Source organism: Salvia hispanica, chromosome 3 (assembly GCF_029641045.1).
Source record: "Salvia hispanica isolate PSC_SH4W2 chromosome 3, Shi_PSC_v1, whole genome shotgun sequence".
Classification (NCBI taxonomy): Eukaryota; Viridiplantae; Streptophyta; class Magnoliopsida; order Lamiales; family Lamiaceae; genus Salvia; species Salvia hispanica.
Genome location: NC_142694.1, coordinates 5,694,798 through 5,719,014, shown reverse-complemented (window position 1 = coordinate 5,719,014; position 24,217 = coordinate 5,694,798). Strand labels below are relative to the sequence as shown.

The 24,217-nt window shown below is 34.2% G+C and overlaps 2 protein-coding genes and 1 long non-coding RNA gene across 5 annotated transcripts; 2 read left to right on the top strand and 1 right to left on the bottom strand.

Moving 5' to 3' along the window:
* The first annotated feature begins 4,511 nt into the window (after positions 1-4,511).
* Positions 4,512-6,431, top strand: LOC125212235 (uncharacterized). Of its 2 annotated transcripts, XR_016136665.1 has the most exons (3): positions 4,512-4,617; positions 5,268-5,745; positions 6,068-6,431. It is a non-coding gene; the product is annotated as an uncharacterized LOC125212235 (long non-coding RNA). The 2 variants fall into 2 exon arrangements; XR_007174632.2 differs by lacking the exon at positions 6,068-6,431 and having other exon boundaries at positions 5,268-5,900.
* Positions 6,432-12,671: 6,240 nt separating this feature from the next.
* Positions 12,672-16,820, bottom strand: SKS3 (SKU5 similar 3). The gene is made up of 9 exons (XM_048108649.2): positions 16,473-16,820; positions 15,445-15,554; positions 15,102-15,372; positions 14,840-14,978; positions 14,234-14,597; positions 13,776-14,141; positions 13,585-13,663; positions 13,096-13,292; positions 12,672-12,962 (listed from the first exon to the last, which is right to left on the bottom strand). The coding sequence occupies exons 1-9, from the start codon at positions 16,602-16,604 to the stop codon at positions 12,851-12,853; spliced, it is 1,770 nt and encodes a 589-aa protein (XP_047964606.1). The 5' UTR covers positions 16,605-16,820; the 3' UTR covers positions 12,672-12,850.
* Positions 16,821-21,336: 4,516 nt separating this feature from the next.
* On the top strand, positions 21,337-23,627 carry LOC125215122 (uncharacterized protein At5g01610-like). Of its 2 annotated transcripts, XR_007175215.2 has the most exons (3): positions 21,337-21,948; positions 22,475-22,845; positions 23,095-23,627. XR_007175215.2 is itself a non-coding variant. In XM_048116444.2 (2 exons), exons 1-2 carry the CDS (start codon positions 21,451-21,453, stop codon positions 22,538-22,540), a joined length of 564 nt encoding a protein of 187 aa, XP_047972401.1. In that variant the 5' UTR covers positions 21,337-21,450; the 3' UTR covers positions 22,541-23,013. The 2 variants fall into 2 exon arrangements, 1 of the variants encoding a protein (XP_047972401.1); XM_048116444.2 differs by lacking the exon at positions 23,095-23,627 and having other exon boundaries at positions 22,475-23,013.
* The last annotated feature ends 590 nt before the right edge of the window (positions 23,628-24,217 follow it).

The window sequence follows — 24,217 nt, the reverse complement described above, 5'->3', positions numbered from 1 at the left end:
ATTAAGTAGGCAAACTTGGATGATTGAAGCCCTCGAAGTGCAATTGGGCACAATGACCCGCCGGCTGCCACCGAATGAGTAGTTTAATTTCATCTATCCGAACCCAAAGTATGTAATTTTAATTTTTAGAAATTAAATTATGCAATTTTAATTTTTGGGATACAATTTTGAATTTGTTGGTTTATAATATTACATATATACATCAAAATTCAGAAATACGAGTTCTTAATTTTACATTAAAGAATTTTTTTGACTCCGGCGTATTAGTAATTAAACTAAATGGTCAAAAAGTAGGAGAAGTAAAACCTCAAAGAAACATTGGATAGGTAAGTGGAATATTACTACTATAACATAGTAAAGCTGTAGGAGTATAATAATAATAATAATAATAATAATAATAATAATAATAATAATAATAATAATAATAATAAAATTTGAGGTAAACAGACAAAAGCTACCACTCTCTCTCTCTCTCTCTAAATTCTCGATGTATAAGTAGTAGCACCTTCGTTGAGTTTAGAGTCAAAAATCAAAATAGTTAAGAGAGTGTGGAGAGAAAAATTTGAGACTTGTTTGCTTTGTCGTTCCAGAAGTCACGGTGAGAAACACTTGTAGCTTCCTCCTTCTTAGTTCTTCCTCCTTCTTAGGTCTTCCTCATGCTATTTTTTCATGGTTTTTCTGTTGGATTTATGTGCGTGTGTGTGTATTTTACATAGCAGGTTTGGTTTGTTGGTGATGTTTAGATCTGTAAGTTTTCGTTTGTTTGGACGTCGTGATTTTTGAAATGGAAGACTGTTTTTTATTTTATTTTATGATTTTTATGCTGTGAACACGAGAGTATTTACGTGTGTGTTGTGGTGATGTTTGGATCTGTAAATTTTGGTTTGTTTGGTGTCATGAGTTTTGAAATGGAAGAGTGTTTTTGATTTTTATGTATGCGGTGAAGATGAGAGTATTAATTTAGGTGTGTGTGATGTTTGGATGATGATCTGTATTTGTTGGTGAATTTTGATGGTAATTTAGAAGTGGAATATGGGTGATGTGTAGGTTATCTGATGGATATCCCAGGAGGCAATGTTGACAATCATCCCGTTGATGAGTCTCCCCCTTCCACTTTCACTTCCACTGCCGTTGATGGGTCTTCCTCTTCCACTGCCACTGCCGTTGATGACTCTTCCATTTCCACTGCCGCTGACTGGTCTTCGGATTCTTCGGAGGCTCAGTTTCAGATGGATGATTTGGTTGCTCAGCAGCCTCATTTGGTTCAGCAGCAGCTGCCTGAGCCTGATTTGGTTCTTCAGCAGCCTCAGCCTGATTTGGTTCCCCAGCAGCAGCAGCCTGATTTGGTTCCTCAGCCGGATCTGGGCTCCGGTGGGTCTCCGGGAAGGCTCCCGTCCATTCCTCAGCCGGATCTGGGCTCCGGTGGGTCTCCGGGAAGGCTCCCATCCATTCCTGAGGCTGATCTGGGCAGCATCAAGTCCCAATCTCCCTTGGGATCATCCACTGCTGCAACCGACATCTCCATCATCCCGGCGGTAAAACAAGTTGCAGTCTCATTTCTGAATGTGCTTATGACTTCGTATAACTTTCAGGGACCTACTACCAATGTACAACACATCTCCAACTTAAGCGACGGTGCCATACGACATGTCTATGATTATATAGTGCGTGCTGGTCCTTCTCTTGGAATTTATCCACCACCGCCACCTCAAACTGCAACTGAAACTGAAGCTGGGGGAGTAGGAGATCAGGATGGAATTGCTGAACCTGAAACTGAAACTGGGGGAGCAGCTGTGGTTGGAAATGCTGAAGCTGAAACTGGGGGAGTAGCTGTGGAAGCTGAAACTGGAGTTGAGGATTATCCCTCTCCTTCCAACAAATCCAAGGTTTGAATGCTGGATTAGTCAACAAACTTGCTTGCTGGAATACTACTAGTATGTGTTTTGTTATTGAACCTCTGCATTTTGATTATTCCAAAACTATGTTTCTGTTTTGAGGATCGATATTAATTAGGGTTTATGTTTATGTTAATTGCCAATGCTTATGTTTATGCTTTGGAGACACGCTAGGGTTTATGCTTATGTAATGCGACTTCTTTAAAATCAATGCAGTGTGTTTGGTTTATCTTCTCAAAACCTTATTTTTGGCTTTTAAATTAGTACTGCTATTTACTTTAGATAAAATGTGAAGTAGAGGGTAGACCAAATCATTTCATGTTTCTTACTATCTGATCTCATGTACTAGGAGTAGTATTTTTTTTCCATTAAATTTACAAATGGTGACAAGATTTGTATACTACTCCTACATGTAATGCTGGAAGTAGTTAAAGGTAGCGAATGAATAATTATGGCGCGTATGTATAGATATCCCTAAAAACCAGAGCACGAGCACCAAGGAAACGTGTTCACTGAAATTAGAGATCGATCGTGGCATGGAATTTATTATACTTATATCTATTGATAGCTTGATTTAGAAAAAGTAGATAATTTTTTAACTTTTAAGCTATAACCATATTTTTACATTGCAAAAAAATTAGGATTTCCAAGATTAATAAATTTATGGAACCATAAATTGGTTTAATACAAATTTTAACCATTTTATTTATAATTTCCAATTCAAAGTAAAAAATCATTGACAAATTGTATGTGCTTTGCCTATTTCCAATCTTTTTCACTTTCATATTGTGAAATGTGAAGTGATATATGTGTGCACTACGTGCAATGTGTGTGTTGCATACGTAATGCGTACTAGTATGTGTGTGTGTATATAGTGTGTGTATTGTGTGAGAGTGTATTGTGAGTGTATTGTGTGAGAGTTATTTATATATGTTTGTATTGCATGTGTACTATGTTTATGTACGGTGTAGTGCGTGAATGTATCTAATTTTACATAATTATTTAAAATTTCAATTATCTCCTTTAGATATGAAATTTAAATTGTACTGTTGAGATAACGGGAAACTGTAATTTAATTCTGAATCCAAATATTTTTTGATACCAAACACTAGATTTCAAATTTAAAGCTCCAATTCTAATTCTACGCCTTCAATTCTATGGACCAAAGGAAACCTCACTAAAATTATACAACTACTAGAATTTATTGTTTTGAAATAAACTTTTAGGCTATTGATTGCTTGACCCTAGAAAGCTTGTAATATAAACTTTTTATCTATCACTATACTACATCCGGCCTTTAAAAATAAAAACTATTTTCATTTTTATTCTATCTTTTTAAAATTAGGCTTGCGAAGCTGCTTCCTCAAAAATCTAGAAGTGAGGATCTGTTTCATCCTTGGTCAAGCAGGAGGGATAGCATCATAGCAATAGCATATCATCTTTGCAATATGGAGTAGTATTTATAAAAACAATTTTCGAAATATATATAAAAAAAACACTAACCAAGGGCCGCGGCTCTCGGCCCTTGCAGTGGCGGGCCGAGCCGCGTGCCCAAGAGCCTCGGCCTGGCCGAGAGCTCGGCCATCGCTCATCCACCCCCTCAGGCCCCGTCCTCCTCTCGGCTCAGTAGTGGGGGGCCGCCCCTGCCCAACCCCGAGCCAAGGGCCGCGGCCCTCCCACTGTGGACGCTCTTAGATCGTTGGAAATGCACGTTCCATTAAAATTTGTACTATATTCTATAAACATATCGATATTCACAATAAAGAAATATTGAATCATGACTACTCTTATTTTGTTATCAGCTTTAAATAATGAACCATGACTAAGGTTTATACTCCATATTATTGCAGTAATAATTTTTAATTTGGAGCAAAATACACACACTTCATTTGGGGTGTTAAATTTATGTTATTCTAATTTTTTAAGAGTTGGTTAAAATGTACTGTAATTAAATTTGGTCTGACTTCATTAATTGATTTGCTATAATGCTATCGATTATTTTTATTTTTTGCAGAGCTTCCAAATCAATATATCACGACATTTTTTTTTGTAGTATCATATATAAACCGAAAGAGACTTGGCCACCAAAATTGAATTCGAACACCTAGCACTTTCTATGTTTTATAGTACTAGTTTATAAGAATATTAAATTTACAGCTCTATATATAAACTCTAATTTGAGGTACCTAACGTCAAAAATGCAAATTTAGTAGGTGTAAAATAATTTAGAAATAAAATTCTCCACTTTTTAGATGCATTTGGTTGGTGTCATGAAATTCGGGCGTAGATTTAGAATTAAAGTTTCCCAATTCCGAATTAATTGTTTATTATACCATAAATCTATGAGGTTTAAAAATAGATTTTTCCAATTCTCGTCTAGTTCTATGGGAATTAAACTTAAAATAAATTTAGACTAATACTCTTTTTATAATAATTTCTGGGTTTTAGGGTTATTGTTCGAATAATGTTGTAGTTTAGCTTGTTTAGGTGAATTTTAACGTAGGTGTGTAAATTAAAAGCAATGATTTTGCGAATCCAAAATTTGTGTCATATTAGAAAAATTCTTTAATAAGAAAAAGTAATTGGACATGCGCCTATTACCATATTATCCTTGTAAAAATGGCAAAAGCTATTTTTTAAAAAATTTTTGATAAAGATCAAACGAAGATCTCTCTTCCTTTTCTCAGTGGCGAAGATTTGGCTCAGTATCTTCCCTCTACTTGTATTGTATTCTCTCTTTTTTACTCCTCCTCTTATTTTATTTTTGTTTCTTGGCTTTAAAATTTGTTTAGTACTCCAATTTTGGTTTTTTTTTGGGGGATTTTTTACTTTGGGGGATTTTTTACTTTGGGGGATTTTAACCTAGGGCTGTAAATTAGAAGCGAATCCAAAAATTCTGTCTTAATTCTTCAGCTCGTGGACCTCTGCTTGTTCATTGGTATTCTTTCGATGAATAAACCACCTCCTGGGTTTAAAAATGTTTGTTTAGTTTAGTTTTGTGCAGGATGGATAAACACTAGTAAATTTTTTGTTTTGTTTTGTTTAGTTTAGTTTAATTTTGTGCAGAATGGATGAACACTAGTAATTTTTTTGTTTTGTTTAATTTTGTGCAGAATGGATGAACACTAATAATTATTTTGTTTTGTTTAGTTTAGTTTTGTGCAGAATGGATGGACACTAGTAATTTTTTTGTTTTGTTTTGTTTAGTTTAGTTTAATTTTGTGCAGAATGGATGAACACTAGTAATTATTTGTTTTGTTTAATTTTGTGCAGAATGGATGAACACTAATAATTATTTTGTTTTGTTTAGTTTAGTTTTGTGCAGAATGGATGAACACTAGTAATTTTTTTGTTTTGTTTTGTTTAGTTTAGTTTAGTGCAGAATGGATGATGGATGATGGTAATAAGAAGTGGTCGGTTCGAAAACCGCCTCTCCCTGTGGATCGGCTGCGGTCTAATGAAATAATGGTAAATCACATGGTGATGGCCTTGTTGTCACAGATCGAGGAAGTGCACAAGGTGAAGGGAAAGTGGTGCCATAACTATACAAAGGCTTTGGCTCTATATATCTTAACCAATCTTGATTCTTGGAGGCCATCCAAAAAGAAGAAGAAGAAGCCTGATACATCGTTTGGCAAATCTCCATTGCATGCAATTGCTAGATCCTTCGTAGTAGTGGTCATGAATGCATTGAAGGTGAAGGGTCAGTGGTCTAATGAGCATAATGATGGTCTCATTCAATTAGCCATAGCCAAGCTCAGATCATCATCTTCTTCTGACTCATCCAATAACATTAACATTAACAACAACAATAGCCCTCTTGCTCTTCCCTCATAACTATTATGTTATGGTATTGTCTTCTTCTGCTTGCTTGTCTTTTAAACTTAGCTACTATTGTTAACTCAGGAGTATAGTTATTGTTAACCTTATCTTTAGCAATGTATGATGGTGGGAATTATTTTCTATTGATCAATGATAGTATTGTTATTGGGATGTTCTACTTTACTTCTTGATTTCAGTCTCCTACTTTCGTATTGTTGGTCTCTATATTTATGTTATGTTATAGCAAGTACTCTATCAGCAGGGAAGGGATATAAACATTGTTACCTTCATTGTGTTTCTGTTGTTAAGTTGTACTAATACGTCCTCTTGTTTGCGTATAACATACTTAGATAATTGTTCATCAAGCTTAAAGACCACAGTTCAATTATGGATATGCTACAAATTCAACTTCAGTTTGAGCTAGACTTGGCCTTGTATATGAAGTGATGGCGTGCCTGAGTTCCTGTCCGGGTTATATGAAGCTGGATAGTCCTAATAAAGTTGAAATTGCAACAATCTTGATCATCATCTGTTCCAGAGATGAAGCCACGGAGAACTTCACTCTATGAGCATCACCTTTCCCAATTTATGTTTATGTCTAATTGTCTATGCTTATGTTTATGTTTTGGAGACACGGTAGGGTTTATGCTTATATATATTTATGTGTAATGTGACTTCTTTAAAATCACTACTTATTTGGTTGATCTTCTCAAACCTTATTTTGGCTTTTAAATTAGTACAGTATTTACTTTCGATAGCATAAGATGTAAATTAGAGGATAGACCAAATCATTTCATGTTACTAATTAGTACTATCTCTCATATATATTTTTTTCCATTAAATTTACAAAATGGTGAGAAGATTTGTATACTACTACGTGTTATGCTGAAAAAAGTTTAAGGTAGAGAATGGCGTGCGCCATATGTATATCTATCCCTAAAACCAGAGCACGAGCACCAAGGAAACGTCTTCTCTGAAATTAGAGATCATGGCATGATATTTATTATACTTATCTATTGATAGCTTGATTTATAAAAAGTAGATAAATTTTTAACTTTTAAGCTATAACTATATTTTTACATTCAACTTCCAAAAAAATTAGGATTTCCAAGATTAATAAATTTATGGAACCATAAATCCATAAATTGGTTTTATTTAAATTTTAACCATATTATTCAAAGTAAAAAATCCTTGACAAATTTGAATGTGCTTTGGATGCATATGTCCAATCATAAATTAGGTCTCTTTTTTCACTTTCATGTTGTGAAGTGATATATGTGTGCATATAGGGTCTGTATAGTGCCGTGTGTACGTGCAATGTGTGTTGCATACGAAATGCGTACTAGTATGTGTGTGTCTATCTATACAGTGTGTGTATTGTGTGAGAGTTTTATATGTGTTTGATTGCATGTATACTAGGTTTATGCACTATGTAGCGTGTAAATATATCTAATTTTATATAACTATTTAAAATTTCAATTATCTACTTTGGATATGAAATTTAAATTGTACCATTGAAATAGTGTGAAACTATAATTTAATTCAGAATTTAAATATTTTTTTGTACCAAACATAAGATTTGAAACTTAAAGCTCTAATCATAATTCTGTACCCTCAATTCTATGTACCAATGGGAAAATTATACTACTACTAGAATTTATTGTTTTGAAATAAATTTTTAAGCTATTGAACGCTTGATCTAGAAAGCTTGTATAAAATTTTAATCTATTACTATACTACATCCGTCCTTTAAATCTCTTTATATTGCAATATTATGATTTGTGACTAGAGAGGTTAAAATGTTGTAATATTATGATTAAGTTATTAGTATAAAAATATTATTCCTAGCCAATAACCATTTAAAAAGATATTTTAGAAAAAAAGGGTCTGGTCAATGGGTGGGTTTGAGTTTTTTTCGACTTTCACAATCACATCCTTTCTTTTTTCTTTGCTTTCAACTGAGTTCTTTTTTCCTTTGCATTTTAAGATAAAAAATTCCAAGTTTCTAGTACTTAAGCTTCACATGATCCAATTAATCACTAAGGGGAATTGTAGGCAAGAATTACATGGTACAAGTACTGAAAAATTAAGAGAGAAAAATTACATGCACAATTTGATTTAATTGTCCTTAAAGTGAATTAGACGTTTTCATCCGAAAAGTGGCTAAAAAAATCTTATTCGTGATTATGTCTTTCATTAAGGGTGTCTAAAGATATTTATTGTTGTTAGGGACTTGTAGTGCAAGAACCCCAGAAGTTAGGGACTAATGATTTAACTCCTCTTTTCCCAAACTCAATTGACTATATGAATTATTTTAAAATGTATTTAGATTTAATTTTTACATGTAATAAGAAATACATTCTATAAAATGGTTTGTCACTTTGATGTTTTACGAGGCACTACTTGGGAGTAAATTTATGATTCAACGCATTAGTCAACATTTTTTCGACAATATTGTTTCGTAACTAGTCACTTCAATTTACCTTGTGAAATAAGTTAAAATATTGCCTAAATAGTGATTCCTCGACATATCTGGTCTTTTCTAATCTTATTCTCTGTAGTCTGACTCCTATTTTGCTAGCATATACAAGGAAACAATGACTAATTCTTTCTCCATTGTTTCCTATTTCAAGATATCATCGAAAAATGGCTGTTTAGAAACGACGATATATTCGGAATTACTCTTTTATATTTCAGTCAAAGTTTTTAATTGATCAGATGACGCCTTCGCCTTTGATATATTGGTGTTAAAAATTTCTACACCATTTTCAAATCTAAAATTACCACAATTTTCGTTGAAGATTAAATTATATACATACTACTCTATATGTTATGGTAATAAATGTTTTTATTTAGTCTTCCCTCTGACCAGTTTAGAATTATATGTGTGGTTTAACTAAAGTATTTAATCCACGAGTTGAAATTGCAAAAAGTTGAAATATAATGATCCATACTACTATAAAATTTCATATATTAGTTTGTGATTTATTTACAAAATTAAATAATTTGAGGCATTAATTATAATTTATAAAGTCTAATTGAGTTAGTTAAAGAGGTCAAAATCACAAAATCATATAAATTCATATGTTTTAAATTAAAATAGATATGACCAATGAGATATGGGTATAGCTTATAGTAAAGTCAAAATATATATAAAATGTAGTACTAATTTATTCTAAAAGGGTCAAAATATATAGTACTATGATAATGGGCTCAAATGTGTAATTAAAGAAGACTAATAATTAATAAAACAAAGCCCAAGTGTTTGGGCTCTAATGACTAATAAATAAAAGTCCAAAGAACTAATAAAATAAAGCCCAAAAGCTGTCATAAGCTAGAATGCCGATTTTGGATGTAGCGCCCCACCGGCCAAGCCCCCACTGGAGTGGTGGTTGTCCTACGCTGAAAAAAAGGGTCTGGTCTATGGGTGGATTTGAATATTTTCGACTTTCACAATCACAACCGTTCAACTGATTTCTTTTTTTTCCTTTGCATTTCAAGATAAAAAATTCCAAGTTTCTAGTATTAAGCTTCACATGATCCAATTAATTACTTTGCAGAATCGTAGGCAAGAATTACAGGGTACAAGTATTGAAAAATTAATGAGAAGAAACAAAGAATGAGAGGCAAGTAAATTGACATAAGTGAGCATTAGTGCAGTTATGGGATACTACAGAGTGACACAAGTGTGCATGTATGACGGGCACAATTTGACTTAACCGTCCTTCAAGTGAATTAGGCGTTTTCATCCGAAAAGTAGCTAAAAAAACCATATTCGTGATTATGTCTTTCATTACGAGGGTTTGAAGATATTTATTGTTGTTAGGGACTAATAGTGCAAGAACCTCAAAAGTTAGGGACTAATGATTTAACTCCTTTTTTTCCAAACTCAATTGACTATATGAATTATTTTAAAATGTAATTAGATTTAATTTTTACACGTACTAAGAAAATAATAGTACATTCTAAAAAATGTTTTGTCACTTTGATGTTTTTACAGAGGCACTACTTGGGAGTAAATTTATGATTCAACGCATTAGTCAACATTTTTTCGACAATATTGTTTCGAAACTAGTCACTTCAATTTACCTTGTGAAATAAGTTAAAATATTGCCTAAATAGTGATTCCTCGACATATCTGCTATATCAGTATATGCCTTTGTCTTTTCTAATCTCTGTAGTCTGCCTCCTATTTTGCTAGTATATAAAAGGAAACAACGACTACTTATTCTTTCTCCATTGTTTCCTATTTCAAGATATCCTCGAAAAATGGCTGTTTAGAAACGATATTATTCAAAATTACTCTTTTATATTTCAGTCAAAGTTTTCAATTCAGATGACGCCTTCGCCTTTGATAGTTTGGCATATTGGTGTTAAAAAATTCTACACCATTTTCAAATCTAAAATGACCACAATTTTCGTTGAAGATTAAATTATACTCCGTACTACTTACTACATACTACTCTATATGTTATGGTAAGAAATGTTTTTATTTAGTCTTCCCTCTGACAAGTTTAGAATTATCCACGAGTTGAAATTGCAAAAGTTGATACATATGATCCATACTACTATAAAATTTCATATATTAGTTTGTGATTTATTTACAAAATTAAATAATTTGAGGCATTAATTATAATTTATAAAGTCTAATTGAGTTAGTTAAAGAGGTCAAAATCACAAAATCATATAAATTCATACGTTTTAAATTAAAATAGATATGACCAATGAGAGATGCGTATAGCTTATAGTAAAGTCAATATATATATATAAAATGTAATTTAGTCTAAAAGGGTCAAAGTATATGGTACTATGATAATGGGCTCAAATGTCTAATTAAAGAAGACTAATAATTAATAAAACAAAGCCCAAGTGTTCGGGCTCTAATGACTAATAAATAAAAGTCCAAAGAACTAATAAAATAAAGCCCAAAAGCTGTCATCAGCTGGAAAGCCGCTTTTGCGTGTGAAGGCTTGATTTAGAAAGTTGTGTGTAAATTTTAATCCATCACTATACTACCTTCGTCGTTTAAAAATGAATACCAATTCCATTGTACACTCTGCTCAAAATGAGTCATATTATTTTAAAAGTTATATGGAGTTAAAATTTTTAAGGGCAGATGTATTCTTTTACCTTTATTCCCAATAACTAGACATTGATTTTGATTAACAGAATCGTCTCAACGTAACTTAAATGGGTGTTGAGGGGGAAATTACGAATTACTAGAATTCTAGTACTCGTTTATCTCTTAACTTAATTTGAAAATTATAGATCTTTTTTGAGGTAATCAAAGAGTTATAGATTGTGACTATAGAGGTAAAATTAAATGGTTAGGGATTAGAGAAGTTAAATCATCTCCATTTGAATGATAAAAAAAAAAAAAAACAAGCCCGACAAAAAATGAAAATCTGAATATCTCGCCTTTTTTCCAATAATGTAACGCCAAATTTATGCTTAAACATAAACACTCCTCAAATATAAATCCATGTACTTGATCAAGATTGTTGTACTTTCTTGTTTTATTAGGACTATCCGACTTCATATAACCTGAAGAGGAACTCAGGCACGCCATCACTTCATATCCGAGGCTAAGACAGAGCAGGCTCGGGTGTGGAAGTAGCAAGTGAGTTAAGACAGAGCAGGCTCGGGTGTGGAAGAGGCTATACATTATCAGTCATACACATTTATCAAAATTTTCATTTGTTTCTTCCCTGATTGTGTAAGAGTATATGTAAGATGATTACAACTCCAAATTTTGTGAATTTGTATTTGTTCTAGGAAATGAAATTGAGGTCCATCAATATATTGTTAGCAGGAAGCTCCTAGCTCAAAATGAAGTAGAATTTCTAGCATAATCATTAGTAAAACAACACCATAATAGAGCAACTAAAGTAATCGTCATTCTCTGTATTTACTAGTATTATAACATAACATAAATAATAGAGACCAACAAAATGAAGTAAAGCAGAACAACCCAATAACAATACTATCATTGATCAATAGAAAATATTCCCAACATCATAAATTACAAGAGAATCAACATCACTACTAGCTAACTTTAAAAAAACAAGAAGACAAGCAAAACAACCCAATAACATAACATAATAGTGATGATGATCAGTTGGGGAGTTTGTTGGCAGTCCGAACAGCAACAGCAAGAGGGTTATCACTGTTATTGGATGGGGCCAAAGATGATCTGAGAAGGGTCAGGGCTAATTGAATGATATCATCATTATAATCATCAGACCACTGACCCCCCAATTTCAACACGCACTTGACCACTAGTGCAAAGCACCTAGCAATTAAATGCAATGAAGTTAAAGATGTAGTATCTGGCTTCTTCTTCTTGGATGGCCTCCTAGATTGAAGCTTGGTTAACACAAGTTGAGCCAGAGCCTTAGTAAAATTATGGCACCACTTTCCCTTCACCTTGTACACTTTATCAATCTTAATTAGCAAGGCCCTTACAGCGGGATTAATGGTACAAGCATGACACCGTAGCCTATCCACAGGAACTGGCGGTTTTCTGCACTGCCCCTTCTTCTTATCATCCATTCAAGAGCTTTATCTATCGAAAGATACCAATGAACAGGCAGTAACACACAATTTTTGGAATTGCAAAATCTTCGCTTCTAATGTACACACTTAGGTTAAAATCCCCCGAAGCTACAACGCTCCATCAAATGGGCCAAGTCCAATTATTTATCTCCATCGCATTCTTTATTATTATGATCCAATTAAATTAATGTTTTTATTAAGAAAAGTAAGGAAGACTTTATTGGTTTCCAGTTTTTAATTTGAAAGTGGGTGATAATAAGAATGTATACTCCATACCAAATTCAATATTTTAATTTGCGGCTATAATATCAATGCTAATTCATGGTGTTGTTTTAGCCATGGTGTATTTACAAACAAACATTGTTACCTTCATTTCCATGGTGTTGTTTTCCTTATATATTGATGGACCTCAATTTCATTTCCTAGAATAAATACAAATTCACAAAATTTGGACTAATAATCATCTTACATATACTCTTACACTACACAAATGGAAATTTTGATACATGTTATGACTCGCTACTTCCACACCCGAGCCTCGAATATCAAGTGTTGGTGTGCCTGAGTTCCCGTTCGGGTTATATGAAACCGGATAGTCCTAATAAACCGACAGATATTGAAATTACAACAATCTTGATCATCTTCTCCACGGATGAAGCTGCGGAGAACTTCACCCTATGAGCCTGGTCCCTGCAACGAGTCATAAATTCATCTAATTCATATATATTTAAACAATTTTCACATTATTATTATGTGGCTTTTCCCAAATCCGTTTCCTTAAAAAAAAGAATCAGAATACAGCAAGCAACATAGTTTTACTTACTTCTGCAACACAGAAAGTACACCGCAGTAGATGGTATTCTCGGGCAACTGAACCTCGTCTTGGTCATTCTCGGGGTTTACTACACTCACGTAAACTTCTTGACCAAGATACCATGAGTCGAGGTTCTGTGTTCGGAGATTCCACATCCCAGCATTATCTAGAGATACTAATATAGCAGTCCACGCACCAGGAAATACCTGTTATCGTGTTAAAGTTTTTCAATACATCAGTTAAATTTATTGAACTACAAAAAATGGAAGCAAGCCTGCGCGCAGAAGGACAACGAATATCCAAATTTAGGGGAGATAATTAAATCATATTAAGAGCCTTATGCAACAAAACATACTGAAGCAACCATATGTTATTTTTCTCAAAATGTGTTCTAATCACCTAACAAAAGTTACTTTCTTTTTTCTCTCTACATTTAAAAAGTTCAAGTAAGTTGCTAAATGCAGTATTAAGAAGATCAAGAGAATAAAATATTACTACCTGGATAGTGGAGCGAGCCACCCCGTCCCATTTGTTATAGGTGCCTCTGCTATTCTCCGTCCAAACACCATAATCCATCCTGCAAACCACATTAAAAATGATATCGAACTTCTTATCAGTTGCAATCCAATGTATAAGAGGTAAAAGCGAGGGGGTCTCAAATAATTAATGCAAAGAAGATCGCTTCTGACCCGACAACAAAGAAAGCATAGCCGTCAAGATGGTAACTCTGAACCGACGTGTCATTGTTCTGGAAAATAATTTCCATGAATCCTTTAAAGGTTCCATTAATCACCGATGAGTCAAATTTGGAAGGTCTGTTCATAAATCTGTTAGGAAAGTCGAGCTTGAACACCCCAAGAACCTTAAACTGATGCGCAAGATTAAGGGGTGTCGAAGGAGCTATGTACGAAATGCCATTCAGAGTTCTGCGCCATTTCCCATCAACGAGCTCTGTAGGTCTATTTTGGATTACATATACATCAGTCACAGTTATCTCTCCGTATCTGAACGAGCCTTGAGGGTTCGGTCGGGCAGCTCCAGCAGAAACGTTCAATCTAATCAACAACATTATACAAGCTGATAAATGAATGTTTTACTAATTCACAGGAGAAGTAGAGCAGAGTAATAGTACTAATTAAATTCCAACCTTATGGATCTTGCTTGATTCATTGAAAAAGACTTGTCAAGTTCGATAGGAGGGTCTGGGAGAGGACCTGAAGCAGGACCCTGTGAATTTGAGTAGTGCAGTATAGCAACTCCTGGGGCCTTGGGCGAGGACGAGCCATTGACAAATCGCGGACTAGCAACAATGTAATAATCACTACTGGCATTTTGATCCATTGTCACTAAAAACGAGTATGACTGACCCACATGGATATCCATGTTGGAGTAGTTCTGCTGTACAGTATAAGACCCCTCAGTTTCTATGAGAAGCAAGTTATGATTTTGGATCCTGAAATTCAAGCTCGTAGAGATTCCAACATTGTGGATGCGCAGCCGATATGTTTTGCCTGTTATACATGGTACTCATCAGTGGGAATTTCGTTTTACATCTGTTCTTCATCAAAAGCGTACAGAATTTCTATGTGACCACAAATTAAATTAGCTCATATAAATTGAGATGTGTTCTTCAATATTGAGGAACCTCTGATCTTTTAAGCCAAAAATAATTACTCCCTCTGTTCCAAATGTAGGGCCGAATACAAGATGAAATGACTGATAGTAAAATATTTTTCATATTCGAGGAATATACCTGGTTCGACATTTATTATTTGGTAAGGAATACCATCTGGTACAAGGTTTTTATCATATTGGTAAGGGCCTAATCCGTTAAATACGATTCCATCAGGGGCTCCAAGGCTTTTCCCACCGTCAAGGTCATTTCTAAGTCCCTGTTTCACCATAATCGTTGATCGTAAGTAGCTAAAACAAGAATACATTCAAGATATTCACGCATACACAAAGAAACAACGGAAGGGGGAAAAGACATGGAAATCCATGGCTATCTTAACAACCTTGTGACTCTTTTTGTACCAGTCGCTGATAAAGAGTGTAATATCTCCATCTGGTGTGCCAAAAGGTACAGGGATAACATCTCTGTTGTTAACAATTATTCCGCCAAATCCACCTGCAGCTCGTTGGAGACCAAGGGAAGGGAAGTAAAAGAAACTGCCTATCTGATCTTTGACCTGAAACTGGTATGTCCAGTTCCAACCTGCAGGGATCGGGCAGTTTGTCCCTGAAACACCGTCTTGCCATGAATTTTTTCTTTGTTGGATACCGTTCCTGCACCCCATAAAAACTGTTACTCAAAATTACTTTTAGTACATGCCACATCATTGAGAGCTTGAAATATACCAGGTGAGAAGAAGAGGTTCGTCGAGATCATTTTTCACATTGATCACAACATTCCAATTTGTGGTGACGTTTAGAACCGGGCCTGGAAATCTGCCATCTATGCCAATCACCTGAAACATAATAATTAGACTAAGTCCTGGTATACAAATGAATTGACATTCTGGCACTATGAGGATCTACTTTGAGGCAATCATACATAGAAAATGGTCTAAAATTCTTCATCAAGATCTGAATATCTTGCCTTTTGCCAATACAGCAACGCCAAATTTATACTCAAATACAAACACTCCACAAATATAAATCTGCAACCACTAGCCAAATCAACAAGCTAACCATGCATTTCAAGTTGATTGGTTCAACGTATTCCTTTTCAAAAGCTCTAATATACACCAACTCTCAATGTGCTAAACAAACTTTCTCTATGTTTCTAAACACTTTACTTAAACGGCAACTAGTATAGATGCAACCTTACCGTTTCAACCTATGCCCCTTCCACAAAGATCGGTCCGACAAGGGCATTAACATAAAGATCTCAAGATACATGATGAAGAGAAAGGTTGAACGGTAAGGTGGCAAGTGCTGGTTCGGTCAGTCAGGCAATGCTGGTTCAAGGATTAAATTGGCACATTTCACTTAATTATAAACAAGGGAAAGATTGCTCGACACTGATTAGCTACAAGGGACTGAAGTTCGGAGCGAATGACAAATGGAATAGCATTAGTTAATTATTCAATGTGCACAGTGAATTCCAAGATTAGAGCATCACTTCATGATTGTTTCAGCCAATTTTAAGTAATTACTAAGCCATTGTATTGGATGATAGTTATTAGAGATCTTGATTTCACAAGTATTTAAAAGACTATAGCTTCCGTACTTGGGAATTGATGAAGCATATCATTATTAGAAAGTGAAGCACATCAAATAAATGAAGAATCCCAAACCAAGAGCATTAAAGAAGGTAAATTGGATGAGCTAAGACAAATCCATAAAAGGGAAAGTGACAATTGCAATTGGATAAGAAAAAACACCTGTTGCTTGAGGCCAAGAGGGGAAGCAGTGAGGTAGGAGACAGTCCAGTCGTAGTAGACATAAGGGTCTGATCCCGAAACAAGCGCAATCAATTCAAGAAGCAACAAAAAACGCCCTAATCTGAGGAGCATTTGTTGAGCTGGAAATAGCCACCGCAAAAACAACAAGAGAATGAGTGGAAAATTGCAGCACGGATCTATGCCTTTTTTTTTGTGATTGTCGTCGGTGTGAGCTGTGAAAAGGCAGTAATGGTTGATGCTGCAGTGAGTCTTCAATTCAAAAGTAGTACACTAGTTTTGTATTTTGATGCTCTTGAAAATCGAGCCGTTTCTCTGTCTTTACCTGTTTTCTTGTTATTTACGTTCGATCCATTTCTACGTTTTCATACCACCACTTTCTACTTTTAATATTTATTTCAAAGCAATGAAATAAATTTCGACACATAATTGAAATTAATATGATTGATAGCATTATTTATTATTTTAGAGTATTGTTATCATTTTTTTGTTAAGAAAAAAAAATCAAATCTACCAAAAATTGTTAGCAACCAATTGTTTAATCAAATTGATGAGTACCAAATTTTATATTGTAGTATTGTGCATGAAAAACAATTGAGTTGAAGTTATTCGGGCTTTCATTTATTGAATCATTTTTATCCCAATGGGCCCAAAAGTTGGAGGTTGGGCCTGATTTCGGCCCATCAAGAACTGCCAATGATGTCGCGATACTCCTACTTTAAAGTTGATGATTAATGAGATTAACAACGAATTAGTTTAGAAGTTGATGATTTTGGGCATTTGACATTTTATCTTGGCTCGTATCCATACTGCTAGCTAAAATTGCATTATATCAATCTAATTTCAAACATATAACTAATTTAATTCTAAGAAAATTTAATTTTAACTTATTTCATACTTGTATCATCATTATTATTATGTCTCATCAATAAAACATCACCTTATATATTTTTTACAAGGACCAACAGTTTACAAGCTAGAATTTTAATATTGAAGGTCAATATCCAATCCCAATGGGCCAAGATCCGATTGCTTTTGCTTATGAAGACTATATCTGTTTTCGTTGCACTATTTATTATAGAGTAATAATACGATCCACTTAAATTAATTTATAGTAAAAAAAAGTAATAATAAGAATTTACAATTTATTGGAATATTGAATGTTCAAAGCTTATCACTCGGATATATAGCAATTTTTGTTTTATGTGCATATACTGTGACTGTGTGGTGGCTTAATTATTCACGAGTTATGAAATCCTAATTTAGCAACATATATAGCTTACTTAGTATTGGTGACAATGTAAATTACAAAATGTGAACAACACATATAATTTGACATGACAATGTTGATATCAATAATGGTATATAAATTAGTTTGCATTTTATTTTTAAAATTATATAAAAGCATTGCACCTACTTCCCAACTAAAACTATAGAAAATAGGTACGTTGTTATTATGAATAAATGAATTCGGTGGGTATTTTCTTTTTTATCTTTACATGGTTCTATTTTTTCTCTTTTTCTTTTGGGTATATACTCATGTCGTTCGATGTCACTTTCACTTGAAAAATAGGATTATGCCCTAAATTTAATCTAATTTGGGAATGTTGGAAAATAGTTCTAGCCAAATTTCTTAGAGATCACAGTTTTATACTTTTATTGCTACCTAATTTATTTGATTACCTACATTTGGCAATGTCCACTCACATTCCAATTTTAATTGGGATCAATACATGATTCGAACAAACAACTCACATGTGACGTGAGTCGAGGTCGTACCTTAACCACACACAACAATAGAGGTACATTTGGGTCCTAGAAGGCTCATACCCCCAACATTTTTTTAAATGTAAAAGCATTTTCGTAATTATATACTCCTCCGTCCGCGGTAGTTGAGTTGTTTCATTTTCTGCACTTGTTTTGAAAAAATGATAATAAATAGTTAAAGTAGAGAAAGAGTAAAGTAAGTGAGAGCATGTATTTACATTTCGACATCTGACAATATGTGTTGTCGTTTAAGTAATTGAGGCATGTTGATAAATTCTTTTTTTTATCTCAATGTGAAATGTATGACTAGTTTCCTTTTAGTGATTTATGCAAAATTGAAGTTGATTAGTTGCATGCTTAACCAATGCAAGACAAAATTGAAGGGTAATTAATGGTTGTAAGTTAGTTACTCGATGCCTCAAGCATGCAAGCTAATTTACTAGACAAAAACATTATTATTGCCACACAAAAAAATCACTAGCAAAATCTTCCAATAGGTAAATGTATCTTCATTCTTTATTTTAGTTGACTGACTGTCACTCCCTACAAACCTATCATGTGATTCTATAACTATTGAAGCAATAAAATTCAATTTTGGGGGCCGCATCCAATGTACAAATATCCATTTCTGTTTTAAATTATTTGGTGTTTAAATATTACAGTTGTAGACGACTTAGATGTATTAAGATTTACAATATATATGCATTATAGTAGTAATTATTCATGGAAGTTATAAGTTAACATGCTCACATATATCTCAAGATGAAAACAATGTCATTTTACCCAAAAAATAATAATTAGGGAGACTGCATTTCAAAGATTTATTAAGTGTTTGTGAAGAAAAATAAGTTCATATTTCAAAGTGATGCTTTATTTTTGTTTTTTCGATTTAAGAAAAAAATGCTCAAAGTTAGTAGATCGTGATTGAAGTCAATAAAACAGTGTTAAGCCATTTAGCAACATAATTGTACTATGCCTAATCACGCAAGAGACCAATAAACAATTCTTGATTAGGAAAAATAATGTAGAAGGGCTAAAACGTTGTAAAGTATGATTATATATGCATCCATTTAATGGAATTATATTAGAAATAGAATATAGTGGCACAAATAAATGTGCAGCCATGTGAGGTGACAAATTCAACAAATTAATAGGCTTACTAGCATTATAGGCCCACTTGAACAAATTCCATGTTAATACCATAATGGCTCTTGCTTGCCATGCCTAATATCTCTCAACTATACAGTCAATGAATAATCATCCTTTACAAATAAAATAGTACTAATAGTACTAATAATATTCAAGAAACTACAGAAAACAGGTGCTACTATTTGTCCATGATGCAGAATGATCTGTATAAATAATTCCATGAGTGAAGCTATACATACCAAGAAAATAGAAAATGAAATAATTGTGGAAAGGGAGAATCATCTTGTGCAAAAATATTTATGCCAAGACAAAAATAATAATGATGATCATCTAACCCCATCTGCCTCTCTCACATGCCTTTTCTCCATTTATAGATGCATGATGGATACATCTACATGTTTTGATTCTTGGACTTTTATTCCTTCACTACCCCATCTTCATAAAAGTCTAAATATTTCTAGATATTTCATTGGATACTTTTGTCAATGCTAGTTTTCTCTTAGTTGTACATATCATAATTTCATATAGATCAGAGATAAAAGATTATACAGAAATTTGTTCCATCATGTTATATACTCTCATCATTTCTCAAAAGTATAACAACTGTAGAATCATACAAAGATTAATAGTTTGATAGCATTCAACCACCTATGGCAATAGAGAAGGTCTTTAAACGTTGTGTGTTTAGTTTCATGTTATTCCAATTGTGTACTGATATTTTTGGGGAGGAAAATGGTAAGATTTGATTGTGAGACTTGTCTGTTTATAGAAAATAATTGATGTCTTAGTATATCTAATTCTCCAAAAGTTTTAAAGGTTACGTTTGATGATAAAACGTAACTCAGATGATAAATATTTTTTTTATCAATGATTGTTAAGAATTTAAATCACTGATATAAATTAGGATATCTTAAACCATTTATACTATACTTAAATTCATTTTTGAGTATATGTCACGTTAAAAAGAAATTTAGTGTATGAGTGGAAGCCTATTACATTTGCATATTCCTAAAGAAATCATTCTTCCACCTTGTATATGTACCAAATTTGTAGTTTGATTTACAGCCTATTGATTTGAACATGAGCTGGCTGACACAAGTATCTGTCGAAAAATAGCAAATTATTCCATGGTCAAACCAAGTAGAAAGCAATTTCTGTGGTTTGAGATGTGAATGGATTTTCCTTTGTCTCTATTCACTTGTCACACTAGATGAGTCCTTAAGACATTTGTATTGGGAATATTCACCATTCTCGATTTTAAATTACTATGGACTATGAACCAAGTATAACTCAAGTTCATATTTCATCATTATTTCATGACAATTCCATTTCAGTGTGACTTAACAGCTCATTCCAAATTAGTAGCTAGGATAACATTTGGATAATTAAGTAATAGTAGTAGTATTTCGAAATTAGTACTCCCTTCGTCCCATAAAAGATGTCACACTTGTGGGATGGCACGAGATTTGAGGAGGTTTTGTTTTGTGTGTTAGGTGGAAAGAGAAAATAGTAATATTTATATTAATATAATTTTTAGTGGGAGGAACTAAAAAGGAAAGTGTGACGTCTTTTGTAGAGGGAATGGAGTACTATTCATCTTAATAAACACATGAAATTTCCAGTTATCATTGTAAAAAAAAACATGAATTTAGGTGAATTGGATTCTCTGTTATACAGAGTTGAAGACTTGAAGTCTGCACTTTCTCTGCAACATTGGTTAATGGCGTCATATTCTTAACGTCAGAGCGCGTCCCAACCACTCGCCCAACACAAATATTAGTTCCGGCGCAATTAAATAAATAAAAGCAATAAAATAATGGGTGGCCAGCCAGCCCATCACAAGGCGCGACGCATGGTAGCAAAACTCCAAATGTCGGCGGGGCCCACCTCCTCCACCACCAATAATTGATCATTCTCATAATCCCATCTGTATTCTCGCTGGCACCTCTCTCCCAATCTCCATCTTCTTCTCCTCCTTTTCTTCTCCTCCACCTCCTTTTTCTTTAAACCCTAAACCCCCAATTCTCTCCCATGTTTTGACGATATGCTCAAAATGCAATTCCCGCGTCATCTCCTCTTCCAGCTATCGCTGCTGCTCCTCTTCTCATCTCTCTCCTCGATGGCCGATCAATCCGAGCCGTCCATCTACGACGTGCTCAAGCACCACGGCCTGCCGATGGGGCTGCTGCCCAAGGGGATCAACAACTTCAGCCTCGACGACTCCGGCAAGTTCGAGGTGCACCTGGATCGCGCTTGCAATGCCAAGTTCGAGAACGAATTGCACTACGACATGAATATCTCTGGCACTCTGCAATTCGGCCAGATCGACCAGCTCTCCGGAATTTCCGCGCAGGATTTGTTCCTTTGGTTCCCTGTCATCGAAATTCGCGTTGATATTCCAAGCTCCGGCTTGATTTACTTCGATGTTGGAGTCGTCTCCAAGCAGTTTTCTCTCTCTTCATTCGAGACGCCCAGGGACTGCTTGGCCGTTTCCCAACCGGATCTTCACCTTGGTAGACAGGCTGTTGAGACTTTCTCTAAGGTATATATATTTCATAACCTAATTCAGACTCTGAATATTCAAAGTGGTTAGAGTTTGTTTAAGATGCTCATTTGTTGTGAACTGCCATGAACTTTTGCATTCTTACTTTATTCTGCAATTTGTGATATTTGAATATTGGAATAAATGAGCTGGAATGCTGGATGCTTCTTTCTTTGCATTATATGGTATGAAGTTGGGATCTTTTGCTTAATTTAGTCAATTCCTGCAACTTAATTGAAAAGTGATTCCTCCATGTGGGAATTCTAGCAATTTTTCCATATATTATGTGCTGTTTTAGTTAGTTGTCATTTAATGAAGTGCTAATACAGGATTTTATAATGATACTGATTGATGTTGTTTATCTTTAGCTTAGTTCTGTTTTAGGCAATGTTGTTATTTTTATGGAGTGTGATATATGTTCTTGGATTGTTTTTTAATTATTGCTGAATTGGTTCTATATTAGTTGGATATTTGTGCTTTATAGAGAGGAGCTAATGAATGTATTATACTACCTTTTTTTTACTAGATTCGGTTGAGGAAGCATCAGAATAAACTTGGTCGCGATGATAATGTTGCGAGGACAGCATTGTAGAGCAGGCAGGGAACACGAAAGGATACACTAAAGCTCAATCACGTTGGGGATTTTCAATACTTGTATGTACAGGTCTGCAGAGAGTCTGGTGTAGAGATCATATTTCTTCATTCTCGTTTGCGTGCTTGTGGTTGCATCTGTAGTGCCGAGTCTTCAAAGTAGTCGTGTTGCCTCCTGTCCTGATACAAACTGTGCAAAGTCAAGTGGGAGGTGTTGATGGGTGTTGGAGGAAAAACCAGAGATATCTGCATCATTGTGGTAGAGGGGAGATGAACCAAATTGGGGCATCAGGTTTCGGGAATCAGGTGATCTATTTGCCACGGTTTGGTACTACGTTAAATTGGTTACACGATGATGGAGTTAAATGAAATTGTTGAATTGGTTATCTTTTTGTAGTATAAAATGTTAGCTGATGAGTCATACATACTTCTTCCATTCAAGAAATAAGCAATAAAGTTTTCTTTCCCCAATCAGAGCTGTGTTCATCGTATTTTGGCTTATACTAGCTCGCGTTATGCCAGCAGCTCACTAATTCTCGTTTACCTTGACTACAGTGAATGCTAAAGCCTCTCACTTCACGGAGAAGGTAAGAGTAGATAGCCATACCGTCTCGTTTGTAGTGCAGAAACCGTTTATAATCTAATTACGATGAGCTCTGTCTCATGTCCAATACTATGTTACTATATCTTAAGCAGAATATAGAATGGTAGGAAGAGTTGGTTTAATTCCATTGACTAGGAAACAAAGGCAAAGAAAAGTAGGAGTACTAACTGTTTTGTGGAAATCTGCTAATAATTGTCATTCCATTTAGTGATTGCACTGCTAAATAAGTGAATGATATTGTTCTTTCTAAGCACTGGCTCATATGTGGATAGAAAAGATAGGTTGGTTGGTAGTTGTGGAAATGTGATAATGTAAGGCATCAATACTACCTGGATATAGATTCTGTCATGATTTGTTGATTGAATATCAAATTATTTGATGATGTTAGGGGTGACTTTGTTGCTTGTAAGTTGCTTCTTCTTACAAATAATTGAGCATATTTATTGCATCTTGGGTAACATTATTTTGTCTGAACATATTTAAATCTGGGGTAACATTATTCTGTCTGAACCTGGCATGCTGTAAGAGATCATAAGGTACAGTATATCATCAAGTTGATCTGCTCCTCCTTTGGGAGAACAGGGCACTCTGTTTCTCAATGATTACTGTTTATTTTAATGATGGATTACTGTTAATCTTGGGTTTTTAGTCTCCAATTCTCCATGCAATCAACGCTTTATCGCTGTAACCAAGTGGAGTAGTATTTAATAATTATTCGAGTTTTATCAATATTTAAACAGGATTTTGTAATGATTGTCATGTAACTCATTAAACTGCGCCCCATCGTAATTAATTGGGTTTAGTTTCATTAGAAGTCAGAACTATCCGGGCACGAATTATAACCACACAAGCCCTAACTTCAAAATGAAGAGTAATTTCTATACTTATTAACAACCTTGTATTTCTATACTTATTAACAACCTTGTATTTTATTAAGGAAACAACAAAAAAAGGAGTAATATTCTGGGCCATTTAGTGATAGTTTTTTTTAGGTGTTCAAATCAAGTGAAATTTTTTTGAAATAGAAACAATATTTTGTAGTATATTTTATTATCTATCACGTTTTATCCTGCT

Bases quoted from the DNA above. Each gene is read 5' to 3' on its own strand.
- SKS3 (XM_048108649.2), bottom strand. From the start codon at position 16,604: ATGCTCCTCAGATTAGGGCGTTTTTTGTTGCTTCTTGAATTGATTGCG. The intron at 15,373-15,444 runs GTATATTTCAAG...TATGGGGTGCAG, and splicing joins GAACCTCTTCTTCTCACCTG to GAACGGTATCCAACAAAGAA. The intron at 13,664-13,775 runs GTCAGAAGCGAT...TGTGGTTTGCAG, and splicing joins TATGCTTTCTTTGTTGTCGG to GATGGATTATGGTGTTTGGA.
- LOC125215122 (XM_048116444.2), top strand. From the start codon at position 21,451: ATGCTCAAAATGCAATTCCCGCGTCATCTCCTCTTCCAGCTATCGCTG. The intron at 21,949-22,474 runs GTATATATATTT...TTTTTTTACTAG, and splicing joins CTGTTGAGACTTTCTCTAAG to ATTCGGTTGAGGAAGCATCA.